Raw genomic sequence first — 19,930 nt, forward strand, 5'->3', positions numbered from 1 at the left:
CCAGGTACTCACCCCCGGAGGTGTCTCCTGTTCACCATGGCCGCAGGACTGCACATGTTGGGGCTGACCCTTATTGCCTGTATACTATATGTGTCCGGGGATATAAGGTGAGTAGTGGTGTAAGCCATGCTATATGGGGCTGTATACAAGGGTGTAGCTAGAGGGGAGGCAGCCGTAACAGTTGCATATGGACCCTGAGGGACCCCAAAGGTCCCTCTAACACATGGTATATTGAGCTGTGTAAGCGGTATATATGGAGTTATACTGGATACAGGATATGGAGTGGTATATGCCCTATATACTGTATGTACAGAGTTGTATGGGATATGGAGTGGTATATGCCCTATATACTGTATGTACAGAGTTGTATGGAATATGGAGTGGTATATGCCCTATATACTGTATGTATGGAGTTTATGGGATATGGAGTGGTATATGCCCTATATACTGTATGTACAGAGTTGTATGGGATATGGAGTGGTATATGCCCTATATACTGTATGTACAGAGTTGTATGGAATATGGAGTGGTATATGCCCTATATACTGTATGTATGGAGTTTATGGGATATGGAGTGGTATATGCCCTATATACTGTATGTACAGAGTTGTATGGAATATGGAGTGGTATATGTCCCATATACTGTATGTACAGAGTTGTATGGGATATGGTGTGGTATATGCCCTATATACTGTATGTACAGAATTGTATGGGATATGGAGTGGTATATGCCCCATATACTGTATGTACAGAGTTGTATGGGATATGGAGTGGTATATGCCCCATATACTGTATGTACAGAGTTGTATGGGATATGGAGTGGTATATGCCCCATATACTGTATGTACAGAGTTGTATATAGAGTTGTATATGAAGCTTTATATGGTATAAGGAGTTGTATATGCTGTAGGGGATAGTATATAGAGTTAGATATGGTTTATGAAGTTTTATATAGAGTTTATTGCATAAGATACTGAATTGTATGCAGAGTCATGTATATGTGTTGAATTTGGTATATGGAATTGTAAATGATAGATGCAGATACAATTGAGCTGTGTATGGAGTTGTATATAGAGGTGTATATGGTATATGGAGTTGTATCCAGTTATATTGAGTTGGATTCAGGGTATGGGGTATATATGGTACATGGAGTTGTATACTGTATAATGCATGTCATATATGGAGTTGTATATTATAAATGGAGCTGTGTATGGAGTTGTATATAGAGGTGTATATGGTACATGGACTTGTATCCAGTTATATTGAGTTGCATTCGGGGTATAGGGTATATATGGTACATAGAGTTGTATATAATGTATGTCATATATGGAGTTGTATATTATAAATGGAGCTGCGTATGGAGTTACATATGGAATATGTACTATATGGTATACGGAGTTGTATATATCTTACATAGAGTGACATATAGAGGGCTATATTGTAGATGGAATTGTATATAGTACATAGAGCTAAATAATGAGCTATGTATGGAATATATGTGTATACAGTATAAGTAGCTGTATATGGTACATGGAGTTGTGTTGTGTATATTATCTGTATATATCTTATATGGAGGTGTTGTATATAGGGTATGTGGATCTGCACATGGAGATGTGTATGGTATATAGACTTGTATATATTACATGAATTTGTACATGGTATACAGATGTGGTGTTGTGTTGTACATGGTATATAGCACTGTATATATATATATATATATATATATATATATATATATATATTACACAGTTTTATGCAGATGAGTTTTGTGAAATGTAAAAATGGTATTTGATGAATATTTGTACAATTAAAGGGGTATTCTGGGGTCACCAATGATGACCACATTGTCATTACAGCAAGCCAAAAAGTGAGGCCATATCTAGTGTCAGGGTCTGGGGTTGCTAGGTGGGGTGGTATAGACACCAGTCCAGACAAGTCCAGTTTCTTTAGTCCAAAACAAAGGTAGAGATTAGAGATTAGAGATGAGCAAACACTATACGAAACTCCCATTTCGAATAGCACGCACCCATAGGAATGAATGGAAGCAGCCGGCACGCAGACTTTACCGGTGGCCGGCCGCTTAACCCCCTGTGTGCCGGTTGCATCCATTCATTCCTATGGGTCCATGCTATTCGAAACAGGAGTTTTGTATAGTGTTCGCTCATCTCTAGTAGAGTTTATTTTCACTCAAAAAGGCAGTGCAGCAACAAAAGGAAACAATACAGAAATAACTCCCTGCCCGGCTCTAACTAAACATAGAATAGGTGACCTCACCTAGAATAACAGAGATCCAAAAGCCAGTAGAATCATTCAGGACACATCTCCAAAAATATGGCCTCTCTGTCAGCTCTCCAGCCAAGCTCTGCCAAAGTGCTGCTGCTGGAGCTGGCTTCTTAAGCCTCCTTGATGAGCAGACTCTCTGCAGCTGAGTCACTGCTGGAACATCCCCAAAGTGTGGACTGGAGGGGGGTGGAATGACAGGTCCCACTACCAACCTACCTGCCATTCCTAAAAATCCAGCCCAATGCTGAGCATTTACCAAAATACTCAGCAGACGAAAGTTTCCTGCTCAGGTAAATTACTGGATGCTCCTCACCATTTACCACCTGGGACAGCACTGCTCCTAGACCTGAATTTGAGGCATCTGTCTGCACCAGGAACTCCTTCCTAAAGTCAGTGGCTACCAGCATTGGCTGCTGGCATAGAGCTTGCTTTAACCGGAACGCCTCCTCTGCCTCTGGTGTCCAGTGGATCATTACTGACTTCCCACCTTTGGTCAGGTCAGTGAGAGGAGCTGCAATAGAGACAAAGTTTAGCACAAACCTCCGATAGTAGCTCGCAATGCCAAGAAATGCCTTGACTTGCTTCTTGGTTAGCAGTCTTGGCCAGTTCTGTATTGCCTCCACCTTATTGATTTGGGGCTTTATTACCCCTTTGCCAATGACATAGCCCAGGTACTTGGCTTCCTCCAGCCCTAAAGCACATTTCTCAGGGTTGATAGTAAGGCCTGCCTCACTTACGGAGTCCAGTACTGCCTGCACCTTACAGAGGTGACTTCTCCAGTCTGGGCTATGAATGACCACATCGTCCAGGTAAGCTAGTCACGATGTGGCCGCAAGATCTGGTCCAACAACCTCTGAAAGGTAGCAGGAGCTCCATGCAACCCAAATGGCATAACCCTGTACGGGAACAGACCTTCTGGAACAACAAAGGCAGTTTTTTCCTTGGCTTCTTTAGACAAAGGTATTTGCCAGTAACCTTTTGTAAGGTCCAGTGTGGTTATGTACCTGGCATTACCCAACTTCTCAATCAGCTCATCAACCCTGGGCATGGGATAAGCGTCAAACTTGGAAATCTCATTCAATTTTCTAAAATCATTGCAGAATCGCCAAGTACTATTGGGCTTTGGTATCAATACAATTGGGTTAGACCATTCACTTTTGGATTCCTCAATTACACCTAACTCCAGCATACGTTTAACCTCAGCTGACACTAACTCCCTACATGCCTCTGGTATTCTGTAGGGTTTGAGGTTTACCTTCCTCCCAGGTTCTGTCTCTTCATGGTGCTCTATCAGGTATGCCCTGGTAGATCAGAGAACTTGCCTCTATTTTTCTGCAGGAACTCTTTTGCCTCTTGTTGTTGGGGCACTGAGAGGGTCTCATTCACACGGACTAGAGGGATTGGTGGCAACGAATCACCCACCTTTGTATTTGAGGCCACCAAGGATTCCCTCTGGTTCCAGGGCTTAATCAAATTCACATGGTAGATTTGGTATAAGGAAAATGTTTGTTCTTATATCGTGTTAGACAGAGGGTATGAAATATTAAAAAAAAAAAAAAAAAAACTGCAAGTTTTCAGTAGGTGATACCTTTTTTAATGGCTAACTCATAATGATGACAGAATATGACGTTTCAAAGCTTACTATGAGCTTCTTCTTCAGATATATCTAAAACACTTTCTGAAGGATGCATATTTATGTACAACTGGACACAGGGATAGGACACATAGGGATAGGATTTCAGGAGGGAGGGAGGAAGAGACATTACTATATACATATAAAAATAAATAAACAATTCCCAGTTACCAGGTTCTTTATCTTTATGGTTGTCTTAGTTCAGTGATTTGTATAGAATGACATGAACCCATGTGATGCATTCATTCCATTATCCAGAGTCTTAAATAGGGTCATGCACTTGTATTCATGAATCAGTCGCTGTTTCCTTGATTTAAAATTCCCTCTTAAACAGCAATTGATTCATGAATACAAGTGCATGACCCTATTTAACATTCTGGATAATGGAATGAATGCATCACATGGGTTCATGTCATTCTATACAAACCACTGAACTGTGAGATAGGGGTTAATAACTGGTGAACTAGGGTTTATTATAGGGTTAATATTGTGAACCCTGGCTAGTATAAAATAGAGGGTTAATACCTAGTGGTCTAGAGTTTAGTACCTGGTGGTCTATGGTGTATTCTAGATTTATTACCTGGTGGTCTACGACATATTATAGAGTTGATTCCTGGTGGTCTATTGTGCAATCTAGCGTTAGTATCTGGTGACCTTTGGTCTATTCTAGAGTTAATATCTGGTGTTCTAGATTAATAGCTAGTGGCCTGTTATAGCCTAGAAATAATACTTGGTATTCTATCATGTATTCTAGAATTAATAGCTGGTGGTCTATGGTGTATTCTAGATTTATTACCTCTTGATCTACGGCATATTATAGAATTGATTCCTAGTTGTCTATGGTGTATTCTAGAGTTAATACTTGGTGGTTTGTGTTGTATTCTAGAGTTAATACATGGTCTATGGTGTATTCTAGAGTTAATACTTGGTGGTTTATGATGTATTCTAGAATTTATAGCTGGTGGTCTATGGTGTATTCTAGAGTTTATACTTGGTGTATTCTAGAGTTAATACTTGGTGGTTTATGGTGTAATCTAGCGTTAATAGCTGATGACCTTTGTCTATTCTAGAGTTAATACATGGTGGTCCTTCTCCCACTATTACCAATAGAACAGTAGTATTTAGGGCCCCCATTACAGATTTTGCATTGGGGCCCAGGACCTTCAGGTGTCCCCAGCCTTGGTGTGTTCCTCCTATATACTCAGTACCAGATCCATCTGACATCTCTATTTCTTTCCAGGTCGGAGCGGGTGCGGAGATCTGCTCAGGCTCCTCTTCCCATAAACTGTGAGCTCAGCAGCTGGGGGGCTTGGAGTGACTGCGACCCCTGTACTAAACTGAAGGTATACATGGACTTTGGATAGGTTGTGCACCAGTACATAAATTAGGTGATTAGAGAAATTTCTATCGGATATTTTCCATAGTTGACCAGGAGGGAGAAGTCTTAGCTGGGCGCAGCGTTGTTGCAGACAACAGCTATCATTTCATGGCGGTCACTCAGATGGACAATTCACCACCACATAGCAGGTGGGGTCCCATAGAGACGCCCTCTGTTTTGGCTGTGACATGTGGGTATATAGACAGGGATTGGCTTCATGAGTCAGCCAATAAATTAATAAGATTTTCCACCCTTGTCCTTGAATTCCCTCTATACCAGTCATAGCGGTACGGACATGCTTCCATAATTACATATATACTGGAGTAGTCACAGATGTAATACAGTGGTCAGACATCATGACCCTTAAATTAGAGGCTTTGTCCAGACCTACAAACAGGAGACGTATCAATTACACTGCCATCCCAGGACACATTATGACTTTGTTCTCACCTGTTTTTGCCATGTTGTCTCCCGGTGTGTAGTACCGCTCACGGAGCATTGTGCGGTTCGGCCAGTATGGAGGTGCCCGATGTCTGAGCTCACTGGGGGAACATCAGCGTTGTCAAACAGATAAGCGTTGTGGAGATTCTGTCATCGACTGCGGCAACGACTTTGAATGTGAATCAGGTAATGGATAAAAAATAGGCATCGTTTTTAGAGGAAAAAATTAGAACAAGCATTTTATTCATATGCTGACTAGCCTCTCGGTGCACCCCGGAAGTCTCATCGTGCACCCTCTGCCTATTCTTTCCTATGGGTGTGTACAGCACAGGCTGCTGATGATGATGACTCAGCTTCCTGTTTGCACACACATAGGAGATAATAGCAGAGACGAGTGCTGCTGGGAACTTCCTGTGCTGGCTGGAAGCTCATTAGCATATGAATATAAATGGACTTATTCAAAAACCACTGAGGCAATTTACATACAAAAGGTAGGTGTGGAATAGACTTTCTAAAGCCTATGCATGTATGTGCATACCTCCCAACTTTTGAAGAACAGACAGAGGGACAAAATGTGCGGCGTGCATAGCGTGCCACCGCAAATTTAGCTCCTCTCACTTTTATGTTGACTCCTCCCATTCTCATTCATTTTTCATGTGCCCCCCCCCACAGTATAATCCTCCTACAGTCACCCATACACTATATGTCCCCTTACAACTGCCCCACAGTATTAGTTCCCTCTCTTGGTGCCTCAGTTGTGATATTACAGCTATAAAACAGATACTGTGTGAGATAAATAATAAAGGGCCCCCACAAAGTACAATGCCTTCCACAGTGCCCCCCCAGGACAGTACAATGAGCTCCACAGTGGCACCCACACAGTATTATATTCTCCACAGTGGCCCCTGCATAGTATTATATGCTTCACAGTGGCCCTCACACAGTATTATATACTCACTGTGGCCCCCACACAGTATTATATGCTTCACAGTGGCCCCGCACACTATTATATGGTCCACAGAGGCCCCTTCACAGTATTATATGTTCCACAGTGGCCCCACACAATATTATATGCTCCACAGAGGCCTCCACACAGTATTATATGCTTCACAGTGGCCCCTACACAGTATTATATGCTCCACAGTGGCCCCTACACAGTATTATATACTCCACAGTGACCCCTACAAAGTATTATATGCTCCACAGTGACCCCTACACAGTATTATATGCTCCACAGTGGCCCACACACAGTATTATATGCTCCACAGTGACCCCTACACAGTATTATATGCTCCACAGTGACCCCTATACAGTATTATATGCTCCACAGTCGCCCACACACAGTATTATATGCTCCACAGTAGCCCACACACAGCATTATATGCTCCGCAGTGACCCCCTACAAAGTATTATATGCTCTATAGTGGCCCACACACAGTATTATATGCTCCACAGTGGCCCCACATACAGTATTATATGCTCAACAGTGGCCCCAACACAGTATTATATGCGCCACAGTGGCCCCCACACAGTATTATATGCTCCACAGTGGCCCCCGCACAGTATTATATGCTCCACAGTGGCCCCTGCACAGTATTATATGATCCACAGTGGCCCCCATACAGTATTATATGCTCCACAGAGGCCTCCACACAGTATTATATGCTCCACAGTGGCCCACACACAGTATTATATGCTCCACAGAGGCCTCCACACAGTATTATATGCACCACAGTGGCCCACACACAGTATTATATGCATCACAGTGGCCCACACACAGTATTATATGCACCACAGTGGCCCACACACAGTATTATATGCTTCACAGTGGCCTACACACAGTATTATATGCTCCACAGTGGCCTACACACAGTAGTATATGCTACACAGTGGCCCCCACACAGTATTATATACTCCACAGTGGCCCCTGCACAGTATATGCTCCACAGTAGGCCCCCACACAGTATTATATGCTCCACAGTGGCCCCCACACAGTATTATATGCTCCACAGTGGCCCCTGCACAGTATTATATGTTCCACAGTGGCCCCCGCACAGTATTATATGCTCCACAGAGGCCTCCACACAGTATTATATGCTCCACAGTGACCCCTTCACAGTATTAGATGCTCCGCAGTGGCCCCATACAGTATTATATGCTTCACAGTGGCCTACACACAGTATTATATGCTCCACAGTGGCCTACACACAGTAGTATATGCTACACAGTGGCCCCCACACAGTATTATATGCTCCACAGTGGCACCTGCACAGTATTATATGCTCCACAGTGGCCCCTGCACAGTATTATATGCTCCACAGTAGGCCCCCACACAGTATTATATGCTCCACAGTGGCCCCCACACAGTATTATATGCTCCACAGTGGCCCCTGCACAGTATTATATGTTCCACAGTGGCCCCCGCACAGTATTATATGCTCCACAGTGGCCCCCACACAGTATTATATGCTCCACAGTGACCCCCTACACAGTATTATATGCTCTATAGTGGCCCACACACAGTATTATATGCTTCACAGTGGCCCACACACAGTATTATATGCTTCACAGTGACCCACACACAGTATTATATGCTCCACACTGACCCCCTACAGATTATTATATGCTCTATAGTGGCCCATACACAGTATTATATGCTCCACAGTGGCCCACACACAGTATTATATGCTCCACAGTGACCCCTACACAGTATTATATGCTCTATAGTGGCCCACACACAGTGTTATATGCTCCACAGTAGGCCCCCCATACACAATATTATATAACACTTACCTGAAGTCCCACGAAGAGCAGCCAAGCCTTCTTCTTCTGACTTACGTCATCACCCCTGCGTTGGGTAAGAGGTCACACTCTGCAGTCAGTGTAAGCCGCAGACCATTTGCACATACAGCTGAAAGAAGCAATCGCTCACTAACGGGGAATCCTGCTTCGGATTCCCCGTTAGTCAGTGACCAGGATGACGCTCGCAAGCCAACAAAAAGGGCTCTGAGTGGCCCCTCTAGCATGCGTGCCATAGGTTCGCCATCATGGTTCTGGGGTATTCATGCTAAATTTTAACTCTGTGAACTCCTGAACCAGCAGATTTCATTTTGTTGGACTATTGCAGGAAGATGCATAAAACGGAGACTGCTGTGTAATGGAGACAACGACTGCGGGGACAGTTCTGATGAACTTTGTGAAGACGATCAAGAACCAAAACGCGTCTGTCGTAATATGGATATCGGGTTGTCAGAGATAGCAAGGACAGCGGGGGATGGGTGAGTGGTAGTGATGCATATATTACTGGCGACATTTCTGGTGACATTAATCGCCAGAATATCCTGGGTGCAGATACTGAACAAGCAGGGAATGTAAGCTGTGAAGGCAGCAGAACTGTGAATGCAGCACATGAGACCTTATATATCCCTTGCAATGGTTCGCTTCAGTTACATTATTATATATATTTTAGGTTTAATTTCCTCGGGGTGGAAATCAAGAGAAACCCCTTCGACAATGAATATTTCAACGGGCTGTGTGAGCGCGTCCGTGACGGTAACACGAGGACCGATTACCGCAAGTCGTGGAATGTGGCCGCTCTTGTTTATCAGGTAGTAAAGTGCACAATAGGCCGTCCCTTTAATTGTGTGATTTCACGGTGCTGATATATAATTAACCCCCTACTGCCCGTCAATACAGCCGGGAAACAGGACTGTATCAAATGAGCTCCAGATATACATTACATTAAGTAACGGTCAGCGCTGTTGCCTCCATTGATCCGGTTGATCTTGTAATCACATGACCAGCTGCAGGCAGAGGTTGGATCAGGACCATGCCGGTGTCCCATGGCCAAAATAGTAATACATATTGGGAAAAAAACAAACAAACACACATTTGCGCCAATTTCATATGGATTTAATTTTTGTGGCATTCACTATGTGGTAAGACTGACATGTTACCTGTTTTCAGCGGGTCGGTATGATCACCGTGGAACCAAATTTATATAGTACTATTTCATTTTTTGTTTTTGTAGTGGCCCCATAAGAATTGCCCAGTTTTGCACTGGTGTATTTTGTATGTCGTTTGTGTGTGTCCATAAGTGTTATGTGATCGTGTGTATCTCAGGTTGGATATCAGTGAAAAATTTGTGATTGGTTGTTATGGATAACTGGAGTAAAGCTGTGTGTATGTGACCTTGTGTAACAGTGTCATCAACAGCACCCTGCCCCTATATAGCTGACCTACAGCAGTGAAGAGTAATGGCTGGGTTATTATGGAAACCTGGAGTAAAGCTGTGTGTATGTGACCTTGTGTAACCGCGTCATCAACAGTGCCTTGCCCCTTTAAAGATGACCTACAGCAGTGAAGAGAAATGGCTGGCTTGTTATGGAAACCTGGATTATAGCTCTCATGTGTGGTGGTGTGTGCTGATCTGAATATCTAATCCCTTGATGTGTGATAGTGTGGGCTGAGCTGCGTATCTAATTCCCTGATGTGTGATAGTGTGTGCTGAGCTGTGTATCTAATCCTCTGGTGTGTGATAGTGTGTGCTGAGCTGTGTATCTAATCCTCTGAGGTGTGCTAGTGTGTGCTGAGCTGTGTATCTAATCCTCTGATGTGTGATAGTGTGTGCTGAGCTGTATATCTAATCCCCTGATGTGTCATAGTGTGGACTCAGCTGTGTATCTAATCCTCTGATGTGTGATACTGTGTGCTGAGCTGTATATCTAATCCCCTGATATGTCATAGTGTGGGCTGAGCTGTGTATCTAATCCTCTGATGTGTGATACTGCGTACTGAGCTGTATATCTAATCCCCCTGATGTGTCATAGTGTGGGCTGAGCTATGTATCTAATCCTCTGATGTGTGATAGTGTGTGCTGAGCTGTATATCTAATCCCCTGATGTGTCATAGTGTGGACTGAGCTGTGTATCTAATCCTCTGATGTGTGATACTGTGTGCTGAGCTGTATATCTAATCCCCTGATATGTCATAGTGTGGGCTGAGCTGTGTATCTAATCCTCTGATGTGTGATACTGCGTGCTGAGCTGTATATCTAATCCCCCTGATGTGTCATAGTGTGGGCTGAGCTATGTATCTAATCCTCTGATGTGTGATAGTGTGTGCTGAGCTGTGTATCTAATCCTCTGATGTGTGATACTGCGTGCTGAGCTGTATATCTAATCCCCCTGATGTGTCATAGTGTGGGCTGAGCTATGTATCTAATCCTCTGACCTTCATCCCTAGGGGGAGGAGGGGTTTTGATTGCTTATACAATACACTGCAATACTAATATATTGCAGTGAATAGTAAAATCCCTTGACTCTTATTAGATGCTGCCTATGGCCATGTGTAATAGAGCCATACTAATGACAAAAGACAAGACTGGGAGCTTTCAATAGGCTATTGGCTGTCATGGCAATCAATCGCCATCCTCTGATGACGATCCAGAGGGCAACAATCAGTCAAAGATGGCGGAGCCCATGGTGTCCATTGATTTTATTTTATTTTTTTAAATGAGGGCAGTTCTGGGTTTACTATTGGTACTTTGTTGCTGTGAGGGTGACCTGAGGTCCAGAGATTGGGACACAAGAGTCATTTTTCAATTTTTTTTATTATTTCTTCTTCTACATCTAGACCAAAGCTGATAAATCATTTTCGACAGAAACCTACGATGACGCTGTGAGCCTACTCACCAAGGTGTTAACCGAAAAGACCCAGTCGTTTGAATTCTCATTGAGCGGGAAGTTCACCCCTGACAATTCGCCCCTTGGCAATGACACCACAATTTCAGCGAACATAGGACTGAAACAATCAAGAAATGAAAGTATTAGCAGCATCAAACAGTATTCATACAAGAAGGTAAGGGAAAGCTTTCCAGAAGAGAAATTTTATTGTTGCATTAAGATTTTTTTTGGTGAATTAAAAATCAATGGCCCAAAATTCCCATGACACAGAAGATACTGAGAAGACGGCTGTTATTGAGGTAATTCTATGTGCTCGAGATCATGGTGGTCAAGTCACGTGGAATCACTCTAGATATTTGAACATAGATCACATAGCCCTGACAGTGTTATACACTATGTGTTATAGATAGGTTCCTAGGAGCCCTGACAGTGTCATACACTATGTATTATAGATAGGTTCCTAGGAGCCCTGACAGTGTCATACACTATGTATTATAGATAGGTTCCTAGGAGCCCTGACAGTGTCATACACTATGTATTATAGATAGGTTCCTAGGAGCCCTGACAGTGTTATACACTATGTTTTATAGATAGGTTCCTAGGAGCCCTGACAGTGTTATACACTATGTATTATAGATAGGTTCCTAGGAGCCCTGACAGTGTTATACACTATGTATTATAGATAGGTTCCTAGGAGCCCTGACAGTGTCATACACTATGTATTATAGATAGGTTCCTAGGAGCCTTGACAGTGTTATACACTATGTATTATAGATAGGTTCCTAGGAGCCCTGACAGTGTTATACACTATGTATTATAGATAGGTTCCTAGGAGTCCGGACAGTGTTATACACTATGTATTATAGATAGGACCTAGAGCACTGAAGAGGAAGGAGCACTGGAGATGAGCTCCTGAATTCCCTCCAACTAATACCTTGTAATGAGCTATCTGTAAGACGAAACTTGGAAAATATCGACTCCATGGAAGACACAACTAAGGAAGACTTAAAATATCTTAAGGAAAAGAGAAACAAGAGCAAAATGGAACATTAAAACCCAAGAGAAGAATCCTACCTACAGGACTTGGCTGTAAGCAACAGGAGCATCACATCTGACCACACAATCCCACACCAGAGCGGATCATCTAAAGGTAGGGCCATCTTGGCTAACTCCCCAAACCAAGTAGATTAGCCCCCTAGACTCCAGCAGAAATAAGAACATTGAGAACACCCTAAGAATCTGGGAAGTTTGGGAAACTACAATATGGATATCCAAAATTTAGAAGAATGCCCCAACACTACAGCCCTTAATCAGACAGAGCTGAGGACTGCATTCTTGCACAGCAGGGGGTCAGGCACCCTGGAGATTGTTTATCCTAACAGCCTAAACCCCAATCAACAGAAAGCTATAAAACATGCCATGCTCAAGCAACATCCTGAGGTCTTGTTTGCTGATTACTCTCTCAATGGAAAGACCAGGAGATTAACCAATTTAATATTCTATACTAAGCATCTATCTGCCTGGCACACCGCTCTGTCCACCTACTATAAGAAAACTACAGAAGGGAACAACAGCAGGGGCAGACGAATTAGAGTAAAAGACCCACAAAATGATGGCGACGTGATACTCACTATATCTGTATACAATACTGGTAATATTACAATACAGGGCAGAGAAGTCATACTACAGCAGTTTGAAGATGCCTTTCCAAAGATTAAGAGATTGACACAAACCCACAAACAGAAGACAGACACCTCTGCCTGCACAGAGACTGACACAGGGGAGCCATCCCTCCGGCAAACCCCCCTCCACAGGAACCCCCAGCAGCAAATCCCCCCCACTGCTCCAAGCCACAACCCCCCTCACCTTTCACTTGAGATCCTCAGAGACTCCTTATCTGAACTAGAAAGAGATTTCACACACTTCAAACAACAAATTAAAAGGAACCACAGTGACAACACAAATAAGCAAACCACTGCTGAGCTGACCAGGCTGAGGTGTGAAGCCCTGCAGAAACTAGAATGTGATTTTCATAAACTACGCCAAGAAAATGCTGAATTGTGGAGAGTGATAGCAGACATGAAATCTCAGATACAACACCTCACCCAAGAGAGAGGGTCAGAAAATGAGGGGAGTGAGAAACAAAGGACAGATAACAGACAGGACCCCAACAAAGCAGAAGGAAATACAACACAGGAGAGTTCAGAGCTGCCCCCCACCCAAAAAACAGAACCAGAGCTACCCCTCAACCCAAGATCAGAACCAGAGCTGCCCTCCATCCCAAGACCAGAACCAGAGCTGCCCTCCATCCCAAGATCAGAACCAGAGCTGCCCTCCATCCCAAGATCAGAACCAGAACAAACCCCAACAACCCAACCGAACAGCAGACAAGTCTTGACGAGGAGACCACCGGGTCCAGATATTGTCCTGATCACAGACTCCAATGGCAAATACCTGGACACAAATAGACTGTTCCCAGGGAAAAGAGTCACCAAAATCCGCTGTTTAACAATCGAAAAAGCAAACGCTGTCATCAACGACCCCTATTTCACCAAACCCAACCACGTCATCATACACACAGGGACAAAAAACCTTGAGGCCCAGGGCCAGCACCAACAGATAGCGGGACAGCTGACCCAGCTAGCAGAGAAAGCACAACAACAGTTCCCAGACTGTAGTATCATCCTGTCATCTCTGCTCCCACGAGGAGACATCTCTGAACACATCATCAGAGATATCAATTCAGAGCTGGCATCCAAAATCCGATCAACATCAGGTATCACCCTGGCACAACACCCCTCCATAGACAAGCGTCACCTATATGATAACAAACACCTCAACAAACAGGGAGTCAGCCTCCTGGCCAAAGAACTTAAAGACATAGTGCTCAACAGAGACCCCTGGCCCATACACCATACAACACAAAAACCTGTGGAGAAGTCACCTGTGGAGAAGTCACCTTCCAGGAGACACACCCAAACACCATACCCCCCTCAACATGCAAGACAAAGACCCATGGGGGGGGTTGCCTGGCTGGAAAATATCTCAAACACAACGTCTCCCCCAAAAAACTGGAAATGGGGACTACTATAAGCCAGGGCGGAAGCCACCTGTGCCATACAGAACAAGGCAGAGCACAGACATGGAGGAGATAAGAACCATGTTTAGCACCCTGTGCAACACACTGCTCCAGACTGGGATCCACAACATAGCCACCAATCAGGAACCCAGCCCGTCCTCTGCAGGACAGCTCATTACAAGGTATACCCACCAAAGATGACACCACTGACTATCAGTAGCTGGAATATCCAAGGGCTGAACGCCTCAGCCTTTGGATCCAAACCAAACGATCCAGAATTTATAGACAGACTAAAAAACATAGACATCCAAATCCTCCTAGAGACATGGACCCGGGCAGAAGATGAATCCCTAACACCCATGGGCTACAAGGAATTCTCTGTCGCTGCCCGGAAAAGCAAGACTACCAAACTAGGCCGCCACTCAGGAGGCATACTAATATGGTTCAAGGAGGAGCTTAAAGAACATGTGAAAGCCATCAAACGCGGTGACAACCACATGTGGATAAAAATAAGCAACTCCATCCTCAACGGCCAACACGACATCTATCTCTGTGTAGTATACATCCCCCCATCAGAGTCCACCTACCACAACCCAGACATCTATGAGGTCCTACAAAGGGAATCTGCCCAGTTCCAGTCCCAAGGCAGAGTGCTGATCTGCGGCGACCTAAACGCCAGGACTGGCACAGAGATAGACTACCTGTCCTCGGATGGAAACCTGCACATCCCGGTAGGCGAGGTCCACCACCTGGAGTCTGCACAGAGAAGAAGAAATAGCTATGACATAGTTGTCAACAAGAGCGGGAGACAGCTGCTGAACCTGTGCCGGAGTCTGGGACTGTACATAATGAACGGACGTACCAGAGGGGACACTCAGGGACGCTTCACACTAAACTCCCATGTGGGCAACAGCGTGGTGGACTATGTCATCACAGACGCAGACCGGTCAGACATAGATGCTCTCATAGTCACCCCTGAGACACACCTGTCAGACCACAACCAGATCCTGCTGTACATGAGATCCACTGACAAGCCCCTCACACAGCAGCCCCACCTGATTTGTCTCTACAACCTGCCACCATTCTTTAAATGGGCCAGTCACCGGGCTACCGAATACACCAACGCGGCTAACCGACCCGAAATCAAGGAACTGCTCACAAACTTCTATATGAGTTCCTACCAGCCAGACCAACAAGGTGTCACCCGAGCAGTGAAGGACTTCAGTAACATCCTGTACACCACAGCAGAACTAGCAGGCCTGAAACAGACAAAGCCCAAGAGACCGACTAACAAACAGTCTCACAAATGGTTTGACAGCAACTGCAAGGCTCTACGCCGTTCTCTAAGGGCAGCCTCCAACCAGAAACACAGAGACCCCAACAACAGAGAGTCGAGGGAAGCCTACAACAAATTATGCAAGCAATACAAGGGCACCCTCAGAGAGAAGAAACAGAGGTACCTCTCCCACAAAATAGAGCAACTAGAGGACTCCCTCCAGGACAGCTCATTCTGGGAGACCTGGCACCACATGGGCACAAAACCCAAGAAAAACTCTCTCCACATCCAAAATGGCAATATCTGGCTCAACTACTTCAGAGGTCTCTACAAAAACATCCCAGAAGAAGAACTAACTCCAGAACAGCAACAGATAATCACCAAACTGAGGGACATGGAGAAAGTCATCAAAGACTTCCAGAACCCTCTGGACTCACCAATCACCATAAAAGATATACAGGAAAGAATTGCCCTGCTGAAAGGCAAAAAGGCCAGTTGCCCTGACGGCATCCTACCAGAGATGATCAAATACAGCCCTCCAGCAATACACGCGGCGCTGGCAAAGCTATTCACCCTCGTGCTCAATGCTGGACACTTCCCCAAAGACTGGAACAAAGGGCTCATAACCCCCATCTACAAGAATGGGGACCACTATGACCCCAACAACTACAGAGGGATCTGCGTCAGCAGCACGCTAGGGAAACTGTTCAACAGCATCATCAATAACAGAATCCTCACCTTCCTCACACAACACGGGGTCCTCAGCAAGAGCCAAGCAGGGTTCATGCCAAACCACCGCACCACAGACCATATCTACACCCTGCACAGCCTCATCAAGAAGCACGTCCACAACACCAGAAGAGGCAAGATATTCGCCTGCTTCGTGGACTTTAAGAAGGCATTTGATTCAGTATGGCACCCAGGCCTACTCCTGAAACTCTTAGAGAGTGGAATAGGAGGAAGAACGTACGACGTCATCAAGAGCTCCTACACCGGAAACCAGTGCAGTGTGAAGGTGAATGGGAAAAGGACAGCATACTTCCAACAGGCCCGAGGGGTCAGACAAGGCTGTAGCCTGAGCCCAACGCTCTTCAACATCTATATCAATGAACTGGCTACAGCCCTGGAGGCCTCACCAACCCCAGGCCTCACCCTGAACAATCGAGAGGTGAAGTTCCTGCTATACGCTGATGACCTCCTACTCCTGGCCCCCACCGAGAAAGACCTCCAAGAAAGCCTGTCAGTGCTGGAAAAATTCAGCACCACATGGGCCCTACCCATCAACCAGAAGAAGACCAAAGTCATGGTATTCCAGAAGAAGGGCCACAATAAAGCCTCCACCACCCCACAATTCACACTGAACGGCTCCACACTGGAGAAAACCAACAGCTACACCTACCTGGGGCTGGAGCTCAGCCAATCAGGAAGCTTCAAAGCAGCAATAGAAACCCTGAAAGCAAAAGCCTGCAGAACCTTCTACGCCATCAGAAGACAACTGTACCACCTCAAACCACCGGTGAGGGTCTGGCTGAAGATATTTGACGCCGTCATCTCCCCGATCCTTCTCTATGGCAGTGAGGTTTGGGGCCCAGCCACCTACCCAGACCAGTCAAAGTGGGATTCCAGCCCAACAGAGAACTTCCACCTGGAGTTCTGCAAATACCTGCTCCATTTCCATCGCAACACCACCAACATGGCCTGCAGGGCAGAGCTAGGCAGACTCCCCCTATGGCTCACCATACAGAAGAGGGCGCTAGCTTTCCAGGCACACATCCAGGGGAGCAAGCCTGACTCCTACCACCACCAAGCATGGCTAAGCCACCTGAGCAAACCAGACATTCACCAACCAAACAGCAGCCAACCACCAAACCAAAAACTCCAACAGATGATAACCAAGGCCGAAATAAAGACGACCACAGAGGCAAACAGAGAGCGGTACATTGAAGAATGGAGAAACGAAATAAATAACTCCAAGAAACTCACCGTGTACCAATCCCTACAAAGGGACTACACCATGGACACCTACCTGGAGAGAATACACCATCCCAAGCACAGACAGACCCTGAGCCGGTACAGACTGAGCGCCCACAACCTAGAGATAGAGACGGGGCGATACAGACAGACGTACAAGCCACGGGAGAAGAGACTGTGCCAGCACTGTGACCAGGGGGTCCTAGAAGACGAGACCCACTTCCTGCTACACTGCACCAAATACTCAGCTGTGAGGGCCGTCTACTACCAAAGACTCTCTGCCCACATCCCAGACTTCATATCTGCAGACGAGAAGAGGAAACTACATCCTACTGGGAGAAGAAGAGGCCACTGTGGAGATCGCTGCCCAATACGTGTCCAGCTGTCACCAAATAAGAGGAAGACGAGACTCCATGGACTGTTATATTTATCCCAAAACACCCGCCCCACCCCACCCCACCTCCCCATATAGCAGTCACCAACGAAGAGGAAGATGAGACTCCACGGACTGTTATACCCCAAACCAACCGCCCCGCCCCACCCCACCTCCCCATATAACGGTCACCAACGAAGAGGAAGATGAGACTCCATGGACTGTTATACCCCAAACCACCCACACCACCCCCACCACCCACCCACCCGAGTCCAACTCCCCCCTCCCCACTCTACTAGCTTTGGCAATGCCAAATATCTATTCGGACGTGCCAATAAAGCTTTTTTGATTTGATTTGATTTGATAGGTTCCTGGGAGCCCTGACAGTGTTATACACTATGTATTATAGATAGGTTCCTAGGAGCCCTGACAGTGTTATACACTATGTATTATAGATAGGTTCCTAGGAGCCCTGACAGTGTCATACACTATGTTTTATAGATAGGTTCCTAGGAGCCCTGACAGTGTTATACACTATGTTTTATAGATAGGTTCCTAGGAGTCCGGACAGTGTTATACACTATGTTTTATAGATAGGTTCCTAGGAGCCCTGACAGTGTCGTACACTATGTATTATAGATAGGTTCCTAGGAGCCCTGACAGTGTTATACACTATGTATTATAGATAGGTTCCTAGGAGCCCTGTAAGTGTCATACACTATGTATTATAGATAGGTTCCTAGGAGCCCTGACAGTGTTATACACTATGTATTATAGATAGGTTCCTAGGAGCCCTGACAGTGTTATACACTATGTTTTATAGATAGGTTCCTAGGAGCCCTGACAGTGTTATACACTATGTATTATAGATAGGTTCCTAGGAGCCCTGACAGTGTTATACACTATGTTCAGTGATAAAGCTAAAGGACCTACATGGTGAGTATTGTGGAATATATAGGGGAGAGAAGGCAGTGAGGTTGAAGGACCCTCATGATGGATATCATGCATTATATAGGGGAGTGGATGTGATGGGGCTAAAGTAACCCACACAGAGCATATTGTGCACTATATAGGAGTGACAGAAATTAATCTTTCTATATCTATGTTATAGAACAAAAAATTCTTAAGAGTTTCAGGATCCATTCAGCTGGGAACCTTCCAAATGAGAACACGAAACAGCATGTTATCGCCAACTTTCCTCGAAGATCTGGACAACCTACCTTCCAAATATGATAAGGCCGAATATTTTGCTTTTCTGGAGATGTATGGAACGCATTATGCAGTGTCTGGGACTGTTGGAGGGAAATACGAACTTGTTTATGTGTTGGATTCCATCGCTATGAAATCTAAAGGTAGGCTATACTGTATGTAACAGCTGAAAGTGAGCGTAGGAAACCTACGGTGGGTCAGGCCAACACCCGAGTTTTTTGAGTGTTTCTCAGATGAACTACAAGACCCTTGGGTAGTTTGTTGTAGGGTGGGCTCCATCACCCACTTTACAAAAGTAAAGCATATAATATATCACTAACCTGTATTTACCTTTCCCTTCAGAGGTTACCGAAAAGACCGTAACGTCGTGCCTTGGATTCGATGCCGGCATAACCGTGGCAGCGTCAGGGTTTGACGTCACCGCTAAAGTCAAGCCCGCAGAATGTAATAAAGTGGCTTCTGACACAGAAGGTAAGATTTGCCGTAAATTTTAGATACAAAGTAATAAAGAAGCAAAAGTGCATCAATAATGTCAAATAATAATAATAACCAACCACAAACATAAAGAACTCAAGAGCTTTGACCTGAGGCACACAGAGGACA

General features: G+C 45.0%; 1 protein-coding gene across 1 annotated transcript in view; it reads left to right on the top strand.

The window, feature by feature from the left end:
* Positions 1-36: 36 nt before the first annotated feature.
* Positions 37-19,930, top strand: part of C9 (complement C9) — a 28,661-nt gene continuing 8,767 nt past the window's right edge. Inside the window, exons 1-8 of the mRNA XM_075262356.1 lie at positions 37-107; positions 5,157-5,259; positions 5,777-5,921; positions 8,863-9,013; positions 9,205-9,343; positions 11,370-11,594; positions 19,230-19,470; positions 19,670-19,798. Coding sequence (XP_075118457.1) covers positions 37-107; positions 5,157-5,259; positions 5,777-5,921; positions 8,863-9,013; positions 9,205-9,343; positions 11,370-11,594; positions 19,230-19,470; positions 19,670-19,798 — 1,204 coding nt within the window. The remainder of the gene's footprint in view (positions 108-5,156; positions 5,260-5,776; positions 5,922-8,862; positions 9,014-9,204; positions 9,344-11,369; positions 11,595-19,229; positions 19,471-19,669; positions 19,799-19,930) is intronic.

Source organism: Leptodactylus fuscus, chromosome 1 (genome assembly GCF_031893055.1).
Source record: "Leptodactylus fuscus isolate aLepFus1 chromosome 1, aLepFus1.hap2, whole genome shotgun sequence".
In the NCBI taxonomy this organism is placed as follows: domain Eukaryota; kingdom Metazoa; phylum Chordata; class Amphibia; order Anura; family Leptodactylidae; genus Leptodactylus; species Leptodactylus fuscus.